Raw genomic sequence first — 18,798 nt, 5'->3', positions numbered from 1 at the left:
TTCATAGCACTAAGGATCAACCTAATAGGGAAATCAATCAAACAACTAACTAGGAGAAACAAATGCAACAATTATTTTTCAAAGGATCTCAAACGGAATATCTACTACCCTACAAGCCCTCCCTAAGATTTCCATGGTTTCGTAGTGTCCGCTATCAACCGTACATAGGAGCCTTACCCCCTAAAAATATAGGTAGCATGGGGTTTGAGTATTTTACAAAATACCTAGTAAAAAAACACGACATAACATACATGGTGCATGCAAAAAGCATCACGTACATAAGCATGACATACATCGGCATTTCACAATAAAAAAACACATGACATAACATACATGAACAACACACATGGTGCATGCAAGGGGCACAGGGCAGGCACCATCATACATAAATAACCAACACCAACGGTAAGAGAGACGGAAAATACTTCCACCTAGCCTCCAAATCCGTCCTATATATATACAACAAAAAATAAAAACATTTTATGCAAGGATCTAATCATTGAATTGAGATTCTCGACTCTAACCTCGATTCTTCAAAATAGAGAATGAGAGGAGAACAGGGTCGAAAAATTCTCCATCTATATTCCTACTCAACTCGTTATCATTTGGTCTCGTTAACACTCTTTTAAACTATTAAGCATTAAATCAAACCCTTTTTAAAGTTGATCAACCAGTTAAACACATCGTTCTTTTAAGTCTAACAACTGAAAAAATAAATTATCCATTCAACTCCACTCTACTAAGTTGAACATCTTTATCCATTCACCTCCTACATGATGATGATCCTAGGCGACTACAACCTTAACTTGCTCACTTATCCAACATACGTGTCTTCATGTTCTCACTCCATCACCTTAATTTCACCAAACTTGTCCTACGTGTCCATTGCATGAGATGACGTGGACACTTTGTACACTATTCTTCCACACATCTTCCACGTGTCACTCTCCCAATCCCCTTTATAAACCCTTCCCATTCTCATTCAAACATTCCATTATCTTCCATTTTAACACTCTCTCATCATCTGCAAGTGAGCTTTCTTTCAATATCAATTGCTTCAATGGCTAGTGAAGGGCATAAGTTTCCTCCCCAAAAGCAACCAACCCAGCCAGGGAAAGAGCATGTCATGGACCCTCCTCCTCAATTCACAAGCTTTCAATACAAGCCCTCCAACAAGCTTCTCGGCAGGGTGGCGCTCGTGACCGGTGGCGATTCCGGGATAGGCCGAGCGGTGTGCCATTGCTTCGCACTCGAGGGAGCCACTGTGGCATTCACCTATGTGAAGAATCAGGAGGAGAAGGACGCACGAGATATGCTTGGGATTCTCCGGGAATGTCAGGCCGCTGATGCTAAGCCGCCGATTGCAGTTGGCACTGACTTGGGGTTCGACGAGAACTGTAAACGGGCGATAGACGAGGTTGTGGCAGCATACGGTCGGATTGATGTTTTAGTCAACGCTGCAGCTGAGCAGCACAAGACGCAGTCTGTGGAGGAGATTGATGAGCAAAGGCTCGAGAGAGTTTTCAGAACTAACATATTCTCTCAATTCTTCATGGTCAAGTAAGAAAGTTAATTTTTTTTAATACAAATGGGCTAGATTATAAGGTAAAGTTTTTGTTAAGGACGATTCCAAGGGAGTACCCTCAGCTCATTTAAGGAATGATCCCGTCTTTATCATTAAAGAATGTTAATTTAAGGAAGGAATAAGTAAAGAAGGTTTAATTTAAGAAATGATTCTGTCTTTATACCTAAAGAAGGTTACGAATCACGATTCACGATACTACTCTACAATGGTATGATATTGTTCAATGTTTAATGACTATTCCTGGTTGACTCACAATTTTTTTATTGGATATTTGAAGATTCTATTGGCATGCCTAAGTTAAGCGCATGACACTGATACTATGTTAGGAATTACGACTCTGTACGGCATAAGCTCTCATCGCTTTACTTTGAGCTTCTTAAAAAGCCTATTAACATTGAAATTATTAGGCAACGTGGGACTCCCTCCTAACCACAACAAAGAATACATCTCTATTAATTTAAGGTATAAAGTAAAGTCGCGAGACTTTATACTCATAGTGGATAACATATTATGTGACAATATCAGTGGTTGAATCAGGCATGCGGTGAAGCACATGAAAGAAGGCAGCTCAATCATAAACACAACATCAGTAGTGGCGTACAAGGGCAGCCCCCAGCTGCTAGACTACGCAGCGACGAAAGGCGCGATCGTGGCGTTCACGCGAGGTCTGGCCCTTCAGCTGGCCAGAAGAGGGATAAGAGTGAACGGAGTGGCGCCGGGTCCGATATGGACGCCATTGATTCCAGCTTCCTTTGACAACGAAGAGATTGAAAGCTTTGGAAGTGAAGTTCCAATGAAGCGAGCTGGGCAGCCAATTGAGGTTGGTCCGTCGTATGTGTTCCTCGCCTGCAACCACTGCTCTTCCTACTTCACCGGCCAAATCCTCCATCCCAACGGTGAGTTTCCATGCAACCACAAAAAACTATAAACATCTTAATTTATTATAAATGATATTTTATATGTATGAATATATGCAGGTGGGAGTATTGTGAATGGATAAATTTGAATGAGGGTGAGATCTTAAAATTGCAGCTTCTTGTCTTCACAAAAAATGGTGTGCTTGTTTATATTATGCAACTCTTTTTTTTTTTCCTTTCTTATTCTCAAGACTTGAAGGGTGAATTTGTAATTTGTTACGCTTGTTTTTTTTAATATATAGTTTATGTCGGCTTAATGTTCTTATGTTTGATCTTATTAAATTTAGTTTTAAAGAAAAATAGGTAACTTAATATATTGAATTATTGAGTTTATTTTAAATGTATGTTGATTTTTTGTTCTCAATTTCTTATGTTTGATCTTAATGTAGGTTTATTTTAAATGTAACTTTAAATTTACTATGAGACCACACGTCTGTCGGCCACCCTCATTAGACTCATCTACAAGGGAAAACGAGTGAGTAACAAAGAGAAACATGATAGAGATGGAACCCGAGGTAAGAAGGAAACACGTGGATATAGTACGAGGGACAACATAGGAGAGGGAGAATGCGACAATAGCACGGTGTACATCATAGTAAGCTCAATGACCTCACTTTCAAACGTATTTCTACCCCATATGGATTATGAAAACCTTATGGGATTTCAGAAAATGGAGATGGAATTAACGTTCGATTCTTTCCGCTCATGTGGTTGCTTTGTTTTCTTTCAAATTGTTTCGAATACATTTTCTTATTCATGTTTTATAAAACATTTTCTGCCAAACGTAACTCGAGGCTTAATCATGCGTCAAGATTGTCGGCAAATTTTAATTTTTATTATCCGACTTGTTTGCTGACTTTCATGTTTTATAAAATATTTTCTGCCAAATGTGACTCGAGGCTTAATCATACGTCAAGATTGTCGGCAAATTTTAATTTTTATTATTCGACTTGTTTGCTGACTTAAAATAAGTATCGTACAATCGTTGTCCTCTATCATAAGATTGCGATTGTGACAAGGTGCATATGTGCATGTCTAATCGTTGTCCTCTATCATAAGAGTGCGATTGTGACAAGGTGCATATGTGCATGTCTAATCAACCAATAGGAGTTCAGTTCATATGATCATTAATATGTGTCCAGTTTTGTTGTCGTCCAAGGTTAGCTTTCACTTGGGAGTTCATGGATATTGTAATTTCTCTATTACCATAACAAATCAGATGAATTCATATGATCATTAATAAGTGTCTTAGACCTTCATATTTTCCTCTTAAACACTTCATAAACTTACTCAATCAATTTCATCCTAATAATTGCTTTGGATCCAACAATAAAAGTGTTTCTGGCAACAATCCAAATGGGTACTTACACTCGTTAACTTCTATTATTTTATCTGATCGAAAATTTTCTCTTGTCGTCTTACTTATAATAATTCAACAAGTTCTGTTGTCATCCAGCGGTTAAGATATCTGACTTTCACCCAGAAGATCTCACTCGCTAACTTCCATTATTTTATCTGATCGAGAATTTTCTCTTGTCGTCTTACTTACAATTATTCAACAAGTTCTGTTGTTATCCAGCGGTTAGGATATCTGACTTTCACCCAAAAGATTTGGATTTGATTCTCGGCAACAGAAATTTTGTCACTTTAAAGTCTACTTCATTGAAGTGTTAGAGAAGTATAAATATGGTAATGTTCTTTATTTCCATAATAAATCAACCAATAGGAGTTCGTATGATCATTAATATGTGTCATAGACATTCATATTTTCCTCTTAAACACTCCATAAACTTGCTTAGTCAATTTCATCCTAATAAGTGTTTTGAATCAAAGAATAAAAGTATTTCCGGCAACAATCCAAATGGGTACTTACACTCGTTAACTTCCATTATTTTATCTGATCGAAAATTTGCTCCTATCGTCTTACTTACAATGATTCTACAAGTTTTGTTGTCGTCCAGCGGATGAGATATTTGAGTTTTACCCTAGAGACCTGGATTTTATTCCTGGCAACGAAAATTTGAAGTATTGAAGTATGAATATGGTAATTTCTCTATTACCATACCAAATCAAACCAATACAAGTTCATATGATCATTAATATGTGTCCTAGACATGCATATTTTCCTCTTAACGACTTCATAAACTTACTCGAGTCAATTTCATCTTAATAAGTGTTTTGAACCAACCAAAGTTCATACACTATGGTTACTTACACTCTTAACTCCCATTATTTTATCTAGTCAAGAATTTCCTCCTTTCATCTTAAATACAATGATTCAACAAGTTTTGTTGTCGTCCAACGATTAGGATATCTAGTTTTTACTTAGAAGGCTTGAGTTTGATTCTTGATAATGAAATTGTCACTTTAAAGTCTAGTTCATTGAAGTATAGATATGGCAAAATGAAAATTTTGTCACTTTAAAGCCTAGTTCATTGAAGTATGAATATGATCATTTCTCAATATTATCGAGAGAAATCAACCATAGCATAGGAGTTCATATGATCATTAATATTTGTCTTAGACATGCATATTTTACTCTTTCATCCTAATAAGTGTTTTGGACCAACCAAAGTTAAATGGTTCAATCCATAAGCATGCATAATTATTGGGGTCATACTCAACGACTTCAAGCATTCCAAGTCCAATCCTAAAATTATTTCTTGCAACAATCCAAATGGTTTCTTACCAACCAAAGTTCAAAGTTCATACATGTTGGTTCCAATCCCTAAGCATGCATAATTTTGGGGGTCATGCTCAACCACTTAAAATATTTCTATTCTTAAAGTATTTCTTGCAACAATTCAAATCGTTACTTATACTCATTAACTTCAACTATTTCATCCTATCGAGAATTTTCTCTTATTATTTCAACAGCTCACCTTGGCTCTGCTTGTTAGTTCATTAGGGTCAAACGGTTACTTACACTCGTTAACTCTCATTATTTCATCTTATCGAGAATTTTCTCCTATTATCTTAGTGGCTTACCCTAGCTCTACTTATCGGCTCATTACGGTAGCTCAGCTCGGCAACTTAAATCTCCTATTATCTTAGCAGCTCACCCTTGCTCTACTTGGCAGCTTAAACGGCTCGGTATAAAATCTTTATACTATTTCCTGAGATATGGATATGTCCTGAAGTATGTGATATGGATTGCCATAGGTAAAATTAAATGTTGAAGTATAGTTGCCGAAGCAGCTACTGAATAATTAGGATCAAGACCAACCAAGTAAGTGACCTTACTGTTAGTTAATTGAACGATGTATGATGGTACATGTCCCGTGGCCTTTGCATGCACCATATTATTTTATGTTATGCTTATGTGTTCTATGTATTGACACAATCAGTTATGTTATGTATGCATGTGATATCCATTACGTTATGATATAAATGAAATGAAATGCTATGTATGTCATGTTACATCTTGCCATGTAAGGTTATGTGATAGATTATGTGATGATTGCCAAGTATACATTGTCATAGGTAAAATTAAATGTTGAAGTACAATTGTATGCAACTACAGAATAATTAGGAACTTCGATCAAGGCCAACCCATTAAGTGACCTTACGGTTGAAATTATAAAATTGAATGATGTATGATGTGCATGTCTCATGGCCCCTGCATGCTCCATATTATTTTATGTTAAGCTTATGTGTTCTATGTATTGACATAATCACTTATGTTATGTATGCATGTGATAACCATTAGGCTATGTTAGGAATGAAATGAAATGTTATGTATGTCATGTCATATCTTGCCATGTAAAGTTATGTGATGGATTATATGATTATTGCCAAGCATACATGATGCATATATGTAATATATCATGGATGAAAGGAGAAATGGAATGATGTTATGCTATGAATGTAAATCAAGGGGACCTCATGCATGTATGTATGTCATGTGCATTGAGACACATTTCCATTATGTTATGTAAGTACGAAGGTGTACCTTCGATATTTTATGTTCGCTATGATATCATGTGGGTCTTTCCTTTTCTGTGGCATGCAACGATGTGTAATGTGTTGTGCCCGACCAAGCCAGGTCTAAGAGGTACATATATGAGCCCGCCTGGTGGGTCCATGTGCGGGTGCATGGGTTGTGTGTGGGGAAGTATCACACATCCAATCTTGCCCGAAACTGGAAGAGCCAAGGTCATGTTACGATTCAAAGGATAGGTCTCAATCATGTTATATGTGTGATCGCATTACTAACCCCAACAATGGGGTAACTTATTGAGTATTTCTTAAAACAATCAAGCCACATGCTAATCTTATATTTTTTAGGTAACGGAAAACGCCTCTACACGAATGACGATGAATGCTAGAAAGGCCATGGAAGTCAAGATAGGGCAGTAGTATGCATTAAATTTCATTTAGTAGTTGATAGGTGGTTTACTTCATTCTTCATGTCCAAAGACTATGTTATTTTTATTTTCTTTTAAATTAAATGTTTAATTCCATGGCTTCATGTTTTAAAGTGTTTATTATGAATATCTGCATACGTTATTTAAAGTATGCATCTGGTGACGTCACTAGTTTAGACAAGAAAATTAGGGGCGTTACAATTGGTGTTAGAACCCTAAGTTTTTAGGTCCTGTAGATCGGCCTATGAGATAGGCCTATCATACTTCCATGGTCCTCCAGCAGATATACCTTCATGGTCAGGTATGCTTTTTAAAGATAATAACTAGAATAGTTAAATGATGCATGTGGTAGATTGATTCTCATAAAGTAAAGTTTGACATGTTATGTTTGATATGTTTGCATGATTATATGATAACACAAAGGAGACATGTTATGTCAAGTATATTAATATGTTATGATGTGTTTGCATGATTATGATAATACAAAGTAGGCATGTTATGTCAAGTATATTAATATGATTATGATAATGTAGATTCGTAAGCATTTGTTGGATGCATTTATGTGATTGAGAAGAGAAGTATGTAATGTACGTAAGTTGAGTGTTATAGACTTAGTATGTTATGTGTTGTATATAGATTATACCACCTAGAGGACCTAGAGGACGAGGACGAGGAAGAGGAAGAGGGCATAAGGGGTGACCCCTATTAGAGGTAGAGGAAGAGGTAGAAGAAGTCTGGTCCACAAAGCATCAGTGAATCGACCTGAGGAAGCGATGCCACCCCCGCCACGAACGGCAACTAAGGCCACATTAGACCCCACAACTGCCACATTAGACCTCACAACTGCTCTAATGTGGGAATCTCTGCAAGCGGTTATGCAAACGATGGTAACAACTCAACAAGCTAATGCTTCGTCATCAACCCTAGAGGGAAAAAATTTGCAAGACTTTACGAGGAGTGACCCTTGTATATTTAATGGGACTACGGACGATCGGAAAGTGGCAGAATTGTGATTGACAAAAATAGAGACAGTGTTCAGGCTGACGAATTGCCCAGATGATCAAAAGGTACAATGTGCAGCATTCGTGCTGCGAGGCAAAGGAGAGTTATGGTGACAGTCCATCCGCGAGATTCTTAGTCCTAAGAGAGGTGTAATCTCGTGGTCAGACTTCAAGAGTGCCTTTCTAGAAGAATATTACCTAGAATATGCTCTACTCTACAAATAGCAAGAGTTCACCGAACTCCAAAGTTGGTTGACATTGAACAAAAATTAGGACGGAGATTCATCATGAGATTGGACAAAGAGATCTGTTGTATAGTCAAGGCGATAGTGCCTACTATTTATTCTGCCATCCTGAGAGTAGCTATGGCCATAGAAAAAGATGTCTCTCAAAAACTCCCTCCACCAACTATTATCGTGGGACAGAAGCGACGTCATGACCAGATTGATCATCACGACCAACCTCCTATGTGACCACAACGACGACTTGAGAGATATTACCGAGATCCTAAGTGTGGTCAAAGGTCGATATGAGAATAGAGAAGATTAGAGGCCTAGATGCAATGAATATGTGAAAAATCATTGGGGGCAATGCTTGGCCTACACCAAAGCCTCTTTTCGGTGTGGGTAGGAAGTTCATATGACAAGGAATTGTTCAAGAAGTCGTGTAGATAATCCTAGTAATAAGTAGAGGAGTCCGACTACAGCAGATCACCCCACTCAGAACCGTTCTCTGGCAAGAGCTTATGCCTCCACTAGTAAGAACATTGAGATTCTCGATGTCGTGGTGACAGATACTTTATCTATTCTCAGTCACCTTGCTTTACCATTATTTGATTCAGGATCTGTGCATTCGTTTATATCTAATGTTTTTGTCAATCAAGCAAGATTTGTATTAGAAGCTTTGTTGCAAGAATTTTCTGTTAGCATCTCGGCAGGGGTGGATTTAATTTCTACAAATAGGGTAAAAAACGGTAAAGTGATACTGTAAAAAATTAGCCTAGAAGTAAGCCTAATGGTCGTTGACATGACTAACTATGATGTAATATTGGGTATGGATTGGTTAGTTGAAAATCGTGCTAGTATAGACTATTATAAGAAAGAAGTTGTGTTTACTCCACCGTCCAAGACTAGATTTAAATTCAAGAGCACGTGTAAGACTATGTCTAAAGTAATATTGATGATGAAAGAAAATAAGTTAGTCTAGCACGGAGCGTGGGCTATACTAGTAAGAGCTATGAACATAAAAAAGGAAGAAACTCCCCTAACTACAAAGTAAGAAGCAAATGAATTCCCAGATGTATTCCTAAAGAACTTACCAGGAATTTTCCCTTCTCGATATGTGAATTTCGAAATAGAGCTAGAACCAGGTACTAGTCCTATCTCTAAAGCCCCATATCGTATGGTGCCAACTGAATGAAAAGAACTCAAAGTACAACGGTAGGAGTTATTGCATAAAGGATTTATCTACCCCAACATATCTCTATGGGGTGCGTTGATGTTGTTCGTTAAGAAAAAGATGGTTTGATGTGCTTGTGCATCAATTATAAGGAGTTAAACAAGAAGACAGTGAAGAACAAATATCCCCTTCCACACATTGTAGACCTATTTGATCAGCTCATAGAAACAACAGTGTTCTCTAAGATAGATTTACGATCAGGTTACCACCAAATCAAGATAAAAAAAGGAGGATGTGCCGAAGACACTTTCATAAGAAGGTATGGTCATTATGAGGTCATAGTTATGTCATTTGGACTCACTAATATCTTTGCTGTGTTCATGGAGTTAATGAATCGAGTGTTCAAGGAATGTCTAGATACTTTTGTCATAGTGTTCATAGACAAAATCCTCATATACTCTACGACGGACCAAGAACATCAGTTGCATCTTCAAAACACCCTGACAATTATAAGAGAGAACAAATTGTAACTCAACAAGCCAACAACTCACAATCTACCAGAGGAGTGAGATATTTACAAGACTTCAAGTGATATGACTCGCGCACTTTCGGCGACCACACTCTACAAGTTGCTTTTTTCCTACCGACCACGCGAGGTCCAATATAGTGTGTACATTGAAGAGGAAACGAGACATAATTAAAAGTAAGATAGGGCAACGAGTAGACATGAGTGTCACAGGTAGGCTTGTTGCAGGGTTGGGTAGGGCCCATGCCTTGACCGCAAAAGTCGGGGTTTCGAAGGAAATTTGGACACACGGTTCTGGAGTCAAGTCCGTCTATATGAAATATGAAAGCTCGCAAATTTGGTGTCAATTGGACCATGAACGGACACTCCATGACACCATATGTCCGTTCGCCAAAACCATGTCTACACTCGCCAGTTTGGAAATGTCTCAAAATGTACTAGAGGGAGGCATGGTGTCAGCTCTCCACCACCCCTCGACCTTGTGACCTAAGTGAGCTACTATGTGGTACATGCGTATGTCATAGTGAGGATGAACGTTTTGAGACGAGTGTGTTAGGTTACTTCCTTTAAAATGGGTCTTTTAAGGATAGTACCAAGTAGCAAGGGCGTGTCGGTATGGCACCCTAGCTCATGTATTGGAGGTTGGATTGTACACTCTCTATCTAGTATGGAGTCTATAAATGACATGACATGGACAGGGTCAATGCCTCAATAGAACCCAGATGGATGGATGTTGGAGATGATGGCATGACCGAGTGAGTTGCGATGATTGACAACACCTCGTGGCTTGGAATGACGTCAAGACATATTGACCATGTTAATTGGGAACCAAAATGATGTTGGATGTGATGTTGTATGTGAGAGACATTGGCCCCGAGTAAAGGCAAAATCGAGCGAATGACTTAGCCTAGTATAGAGGCAAGTCGTTGTGTCACAAACGATTGAATATGCACGTGCAGACACAGTGTGTGGCCGAATAAGCTTAGGCTCCGCACAAGTGATATTTGGTTGGTGAATACAAACATCGCATGAGGTCTGATGAAGCCACAACGTCGGACTTGAGTTTTTCTCAAGGCAGGTTGTGAGTATGTCAAAATCACGATGCTACATGATTGAAAAAGTATGACCGTGACATGGGGCTGGGCCTCGTGGGACCTGTTCGTACTAGTCGAAGATTTCCTGTTTATATGGAGATTGGGGGAAGGAGTGATAAAAAATTTATTCCCATTTGACAAATGGAGTTCGGGATGAGGATTATATTCTTCATCCCCATCCCGATCCGCCCGGCATGGCTTAATATAATATTAATATAAATATAAATATATTTTCAAAGAGAGACTTTCTAAATTCCAATTCCAAGTTCTATATAAGAGGGAGAAACTTTCTCAAATCCATTACCCGTTCCAATAAGTTGAAAAGTATACATTAAAAAGTTTTTTTTTTTTTTCAAATAACAATTTTTCTATAAGAATAATAATCGAGAAAAATTTTCCGTGGAGAATTGTAATACCTTGAATTCTTAGATAAATAAATAAATAAAATAAAATAACAACATAGGGGCAAAAGGGTCATTTTTCCCCTGGTAAGGGGTCTAGTTGTTTGGGCTCTGTGAAAAGAACTTGTTGATTCGGATTACAGATTGGTGAAAAGAACTCACGTTATTCGTGAAAAGAACTTGTTGATTCGGATTACAGATTGGAAGATATAAAAATCGGAAGAAAATGGATCGAAAACGCCAAAACTCATGTTTCTGGAAAAACGCAAGAGGAGAGAGGAGGCATCGCCGCCATGTGTCGGCAAGCGTACGGAGGAGTGCGGCAAGACCGACAAGCAACACGTGGCAACCGCGGGCATGAGAATCGCATCAAGCACGCGCAACCGGGTCGGCCTGAGTCCGAACCACGCGAACCGAACCGATCCGACCGCTGGCCCGCGACTGAGTAGGAAGTCGCATGTGGACACGTGCGCGTAGAAAGTTGTGTGTAGTACACCCTCCAGAGCGCATCAGCGATCGTTAGGCGCGTGAGTGACTATTTCCCCTTCGTTCGACCACCATTTGCTTGATTTTCGCCCCGATTTCAACTCATCAAATTTTTATGTGAATTAGAACCTATCAAGAAAATTTCAGAATTTTTGGAATCTTTTTCGACAAATAATTCGAGCTTGGGAAGGCACGCGTCAACCAAGTAAGTAGCCATTTGGATTCCCACGAGCAGTACTTGTAGGAACCGCTAGGAACAAACATGCATGCTACCACCCATAAACCTAGCTAGTCGGACCTAGCATATTAGTATGGAAACTGCGAAAATTAAATGATTGGAAAGCTAGATATGAAATGTTTATTAAATCTGTTTTGATTAAGATTCTGATAAAGTATGTATGCATGAGGAGGATGGGAAACTTGTGAAATCTGCGCTCCGGGTAAAGATGAACGTTATCATCCCGTTGAGCATGTTTGTTAATATTGCATGAACTGTTGCGTGTGAACTCCTATGCATGATGATTGCATGTGTTATCTTTCTTGTTGAATAGGAAGGAATTATGAGCGTAGATTAGGGTGCTTGTGATTAAGTAGGCTAGACGAGATCCTAGATTGGGAGACCTCTAGAATACTGTGCATTTAGACCTGCGAAACAATTACCAGCGGATCCAGAGCCCAGAATTTGAAACCTGATAGGTTTGTGAGACTTTGCACGAGAATTCTAGAGATGCATGAATCCAAGTCTAAGCCACAAAGTTCAACCCTAGAAAGAATAGTAGGTCACCATGGTAACTATAGGTAGCCCGATAGAGTTTAGCAGTATGGATAGTGTCATCAGAACCTCCAGTTCCCTCTCTGCTCCAATACCGTACCGTCGAGACAGAGCTCCGGTACGAATATCATTGAGCTTGGCAGATTCTGATAGGGAAGTGTGACAAGTGCCCAGACCTAGTGGTGATAGCTAAGGGGTCATCTGAACATGACTCCTGGGCCGTAGAAACCCGTCCCTGAGTGGGGGACGTGGAGCCACGTAGGATGACTTAGTAGCTGACCGGCACACAGGGGGTCTCACCCCGAATTTAGTAGATGTATGGTCCCATGTGAGTGTTGTCAGCTAACCTCCACGGATGATGTTCAAAGAGAGTAACGTATTCAGATCCAGTCATACGATCCCCTAAGATTTACTTATGAGGTGGCGCCTCACCTCAAGACACTAATCATTCCACTACATAAGATGGGCAAGCCTCCTAAGATACAGAAAAGAGAGTAGTAGCATAATTAGCTGATAAGGCAACCCTAATCCTTAGCCCAATGATCCAAACGATCCAAGTTTTTGTTTTAGCAAGAACCCTTGAATCAAAGTAATTAACACCTCCTTATACGAAATTTGAATCAACCAAGAGATTAGGCTAGAATTAGATTACCTCTTACGATCGAAGATCTATAAGCAAGATTTGGAACCTTGTTCTAAATTGAGTCACTCCACAATCTAACTTGATCAAGGCTTGATTGAATGACTCGGGTGCAATTCTACCACAAGAATTTCTTGAAACTTAGAAATGACAAATATGATGCTCGGATTTCTAAAGGAAACGTCTCAATTTGAGATCTGAATTACATTCATCCACGAATCTCCTTTTTACATAACATATTGTGGGTATTTATAGTCTCCCGACAAAAGACGTTTGTGGCCGGATTCAATCCCAATCCCCTTTAATCTCCACAAATGACGAAGTCAATTTTGACCAATGGACCATTGCAAAATGAAAAAAAAAAAAAAAAAAAAAACAATAAAATATTTCACTAAATGTTGATATTCTTTCAAACCCTGTTGTTGACATTTTTAATGTTTTCCAACTTCAACTGTGAAAATATTCAATTGTCCTTCATCAATTGTATCAACTTCTAATTCTACAAATGATGGTTGAACCGAGCCGATCCAATTTTGTAGATGAAGAATGAATGTTTGTTGAATCTTCTTCGCCTTGGATCGTGTAATAGGCGCCTTGGATCGTGTAATAGGTCCAGTTGGAACATTTGTAACACCGTGATTCTTATCATTAGCACTCACTAGAACCTAGAGATAAGATCGTGGATACCTATTAAGATAAGGATGCGAAAAGAGCCTACAAGTAGGTTGTTTTTTTATCATTAGCACTTACTAGAACTCAGAGATAAGATCGTGGATACCTATTAAGATAAGGATGCGAAAAGAGCCTACAAGTAGGTTGCTTTTTTATCATTAGCACTCACTAGAACCCAGAGATAAGATCGTGGATACCTATTAAGATAAGGATGCTAAAAGAGCCTACAAGTAGGTTGCTTACTGAGTATATTTTTATACTCACCCCTTTCTCCCCTTTTTTTTTTCAGGTACCAGTCGATATGGGGAGGTGTTCGAGAGCTGCACTATCACAGAGGTGTGCCGTTCCAGAGCGTCAGTCCCTTGTCGGCCTTTTAGATTCTTTTGTATTTCATTTTATATTTGTAATTCCTTCGGTAATAATTTGAAACAAATCTTTTCTCTATTTTGTTTTAATTAAATGGTATTTTAATCTTTTACTTTACTTTTCTTTTTGTTTGTTTTCGATTTGTCTTTTTAGTCACGATTCGGTTTTTTCGAAGCCTCGAAAATCAGGTCGTGACAGGTTGGTATCAAAGCAGTCGAGTTTTCATTCTGTAGACTTTTTCCTAGGATAGAGAGTCGTATACCTCTGTGACTCAGCTCGACGACATGCCTCTCCTCGACCAGGTATGCAGGCTATCCTTGTTTAGTACGTTATGGTATGATGTAATGCCGGTAAGAACTTGATGTATGTTTTGGGTTAACGCCTTAGGGTGTTAAAAGTGAATATTCCCTCTATATGTTGATGCTAAATTTGAGTTATTGTGAGGAGGCCGAGAGGGATCATGTTTTAGCTTACTGGCCTTAGTAAGACAGAAAGATGACTCCGCAGAGTGCGTGACGTCCAACCCATAGAAATGTACATGAAACTTTTAAGGCCCTGCACGAGATGATATACCTATGACCAGCCTCCCATGACCATAATTTTAGACGTCAAGCATGCCTCTGTGGGGACCACGTAGTAGGCCTAGACAATATAGAGTTGCCTTGGTGCAAACCACATACTAAACCCAAACAATATCGTTCTTACAAGTAAGGGCGGCCACTGTAGGAATTAAGCACCCCTCAAGAAAACCATTTTCACGAGTGAGTTTGGTTAAGTTGGAAGTCAATAAATAAGATTCACCACCAGAGAGAGTGAAACTATGGAGGCCATGGCTCTAAGGTTGATTGGAGTCATCATGAGATAAGATGAGGGTTATCGACTTCCATAAGTGAGATGTACGCTTTTATGCCACTAAGGAGTCATGGGGTGTAGGATATTTCTTCGGAAGGATCACGTAATGAATGACAAGTCACTTTGGACCTTGGTGGAGAGGACCAAGTCCCAAAACAGCACGTGGTTATCAGGACCATAAAATTGTGTTATAATCTATCCTTTGGTCAGGTCATGTATGCTCACAAGATGAAGGACGTGGAACTATCAAGGTAGTCCAGCGAACCTCAGGGTTGAGAACAGCAAGAAAGAGGTCAAGCTATGGCCATGCCTTTGTCGTCTAAAGGAAGAACGTCCAGATGGGGGTTAATAAGAACCAACCCTTGTGTAGGTGAACCAAACTACAAAGAGTAGAACTCCAGTTTCATACACGAGTGTAATGTCAAACTTGTGAAGCATTCTCAGATAAAGGTAGAACTTTCAAACAATGTGATTTTGGAAACTACCGGAAGGATAGTGAGATGGTGACTTGTAAACAGGTAAGACTAGCAAAGACATGTTATGTCTCAGAGAAGACACTAGACATAGTATCCTCAAAGTTTGAGGGAGGCTAGCTACCAAACAAGAGCTTTCAGAGAGTTCCCTTGGATCCTGTGCAAGAACTTGAAAGGTTCATGTGCTCGTAAAAGCCAGTGATCAAATATCACTACGAGAAAAAATGTGACTAGCTCAGTCATAAAAGATAGCTGAGAAGAAAGTTGGCTAAATGAGATGAAACTACAAGGCTATTTTGGAGAAGTAGTAAAGACCGTCTCGACAAGGTCGGGATATTACCAGATGAGAACAAAGGGGAAGACATACTTAAAACAACCTTTAGAAGCCGCTATGGACATTATGAGTTCATAGCCATGTCTTTTGATTTAATTAACACTTCTGTAGTGTTTATGGAACTGACGAACAGAGCGTTTAAGGAATTCCTAGACATATTTGTGATTTGTTCATTGACGACATTCTGGTGTGTTCTTAGTCTGAGGTAGAGCATGAGGAACACCTGAGGAATGTTTTAACTCTACTGAGAACCCACCAGTTGTATGCTAAATTCACGAAGTGCGAATTCTGGCTGTAGGAGGTGGCCTTTCTTGGCCACATAGTAGCCAAGTAGGGGATAACGATGGATCCCGTTAATATTGAAGTAATTTTGAAATGGTCTAGACCAACCACTGTCACTGAAGTAAAGAGTGCTCTCGGTCTAGTAGACTTTTATAAAAGGTTTGTACAAGATTTCCTAAGACCTCAACAGCGTGACACAATTGACCAAGAAGGGAAACTCTTGTCTGGATACTAGAGTGTGAAGAGAGTTTTCTGAAACTGAGAATGAGGTTGGCCACTACATCTGTACTTATAGTGCCTGATGGGTCAGATGGACTTGTGGTTTCCAGTAACGCCTCAGGAAAAGGGTTAGGGTGTGTACTCATGCAAAAGGGCAAAGTGATAGCCTACGCATCTAGACAAATGAAAGAGTATAAGCGCAACTACCCCACCCACGGTCTAGAGCTAGCAGCTGTGGTGTATGCATTGAGAACGTGGCGTCACTACCTGTATGGCAAGAGAATTCAGGTGTATGCTGACCACAAGAGCCTTAGCATATGTTTACACAGAAAGGGCTGAACATGAGATAGCGGAGGTGGTTAGAACTAGTTGAGGACTATGATATTGAAATACTTTACCACCCAAGAAAAGCCAATGTAGTGGTAGATGCCTTGAGCAGAAAGACAGCCCACACATCCGTCCTGATCACGAGGTATCTATAGGATGAGATATAGAGGGCTGGAATAGAGGTCTTGGTTAGAGGCGTCACCGCTCAACTAGCGCAAACTTTCAATCCAACCCACCCTCAAGAAACGTAACATCGAAGCTCAAAGAGCTAAAACGCACCTCAGTAAGATCTGGGGTCAGTAGGAAATTGAGACACCAGAGGGATACTTAGTTTCTTCTGAAGAGGGATTGATGTGGTAGGACCGATTATGCATACCTCGAGATGAGAAGATTCTACAGGAAATGATGACTGAGGCACACAACACGTCCTACACATTTCACCCTAGTAGTACTAAAATATATCAGGATTTAAAGTGTAGTTATTGGTGGCTAGAAATGAAGAAGGACGTAGTTGGGTATGTGAGTCGGTGTTTGACCTGTCAGCATGTAAAGTCCCCGAGACAATGACCAGCAAGGTTGTTGCAACCGCTGAATATTCCAGCGTGGAAATGAGAGGAAATAAGTATGGATTTCATCTTGGGCCTACCGAAGCGAGACTTCAACGTCATCTAGGCCATTGAAGATAAATTGACCAAAGCATCCCACTCTATCCCAGATAAAGCCACTTATCGAGTGGACCAATGGGCCCAATTGCACGTCAAGGAGGTAGTCTGTCTGCACGGCGTACCAGTGTCCAATGGGCCCAGTTGTGTCTAATAGGGATGCTAAGTTTACTTCTGACTCTTGGAAAGGGTTACAGAAGATGTTGGGAACATAACTCAAGTTCAGTACTGCATTCCATCCTCAGACAGATAGACAAACCGAATGACTTAATCAAACCCTAGAAGATATATTGAGGGCGTGTGTTATAGACTTTGCAGGTTGCTGGGATGAGCATCTGGCCCTTATGGAATTTGCCTATAACATTAGTTACCAAGCAACTATTTAGATGACACCATTCGAATCTCTATATGGGCGGAGGTGTAGAACTCCTATATTCTGGGAGGAGGTAGGCAAGAAACAGTTTTTGGGGCTGGAGTTGGTACATACTACCAACGCAGCAGTACAAAAAATCAGATAGAGGATACTCTCTGCACAAAGTCGACAAAAGAGTTACGCAGACTCTCGTAAGAAAGACCTCGAGTTTGCAGTGGGTGATCACGCCTTCCCGAAAGTAGCCCAATGAGGGAGTGTTAAGGTTTGGGAAGAAGAGCAAGTTGAGCCCGAGGTTCGTGGGTCCCTTTTGAAATCCTAGAAAGGGTAGGGCCCGTGGCATACAGACTAGCATTACCACCCACGCTCGCTGCAGTGCACAACATACTCCATGTATCGATGTAAGAAAGTACACTCCGGATCCCACTCACATCATCGATCACGAGACACTTCCCCTTCGGGAGAATCTAACATATGAAGAAAAAAATTCATAGGAATAATGGCACGTGATGTAAGGAAACCATGAAAAGGGAGATTCCATTAGCCAAGGTCTTTAACATATGAAGAAAAAAATTCATAGGGATAATGGCACGTGATGTAAGGAAACCATGAAAAGGGAGATTCCATTAGCCAAGGTCTTATGGGAAGACCATCAGGACAACGAAGCCACCTAGGAATGTGAGGATAACACGAGGAGGTCTTACCCCAAACTCTTCCGGGGAGGATATGTTGGGATTTATGCCCTAAAGCCTCGTAATTAATTATTTAGTTTTTAACAATAATTTATATTATTTAATTTGTAATTTAATTGTTATCCATGTATGAAAATCCAAGGTTATTAATGTAATCTTGAACAATATGTGATTGACATATAAGAGGATCGTGTTCAAGTAATAACCTAAAGAGTCTATAGTATATGGATGAGGTTGGGTGCCTTACCTTGGTAAGGCTATTGATACGGCCCACTTTATAATCGTTACAAGTGTTTTGATCCAAATCATTCACAGGGAGACATGTAAGTGGGGGTATCCTATACAATGAATTTGTATAAGAC

The 18,798-nt window shown here is 39.6% G+C and overlaps 1 protein-coding gene across 1 annotated transcript; it reads left to right on the top strand.

Annotated features, from left to right (window-relative positions):
* Positions 1-978: 978 nt before the first annotated feature.
* Positions 979-2,641, top strand: LOC111469102 (NADPH-dependent aldehyde reductase 1, chloroplastic-like). The gene is made up of 3 exons (XM_023114347.1): positions 979-1,560; positions 2,123-2,481; positions 2,563-2,641. Exons 1-3 carry the CDS (start codon positions 1,061-1,063, stop codon positions 2,583-2,585), a joined length of 882 nt encoding a protein of 293 aa, XP_022970115.1. The 5' UTR covers positions 979-1,060; the 3' UTR covers positions 2,586-2,641.
* The last annotated feature ends 16,157 nt before the right edge of the window (positions 2,642-18,798 follow it).

The sequence above is a fragment of the Cucurbita maxima genome, unplaced genomic scaffold (assembly GCF_002738345.1).
Source record: "Cucurbita maxima cultivar Rimu unplaced genomic scaffold, Cmax_1.0 Cma_Scf00002, whole genome shotgun sequence".
In the NCBI taxonomy this organism is placed as follows: Eukaryota; Viridiplantae; Streptophyta; class Magnoliopsida; order Cucurbitales; family Cucurbitaceae; genus Cucurbita; species Cucurbita maxima.
This window is presented reverse-complemented; position numbering and strand designations above follow the sequence as displayed.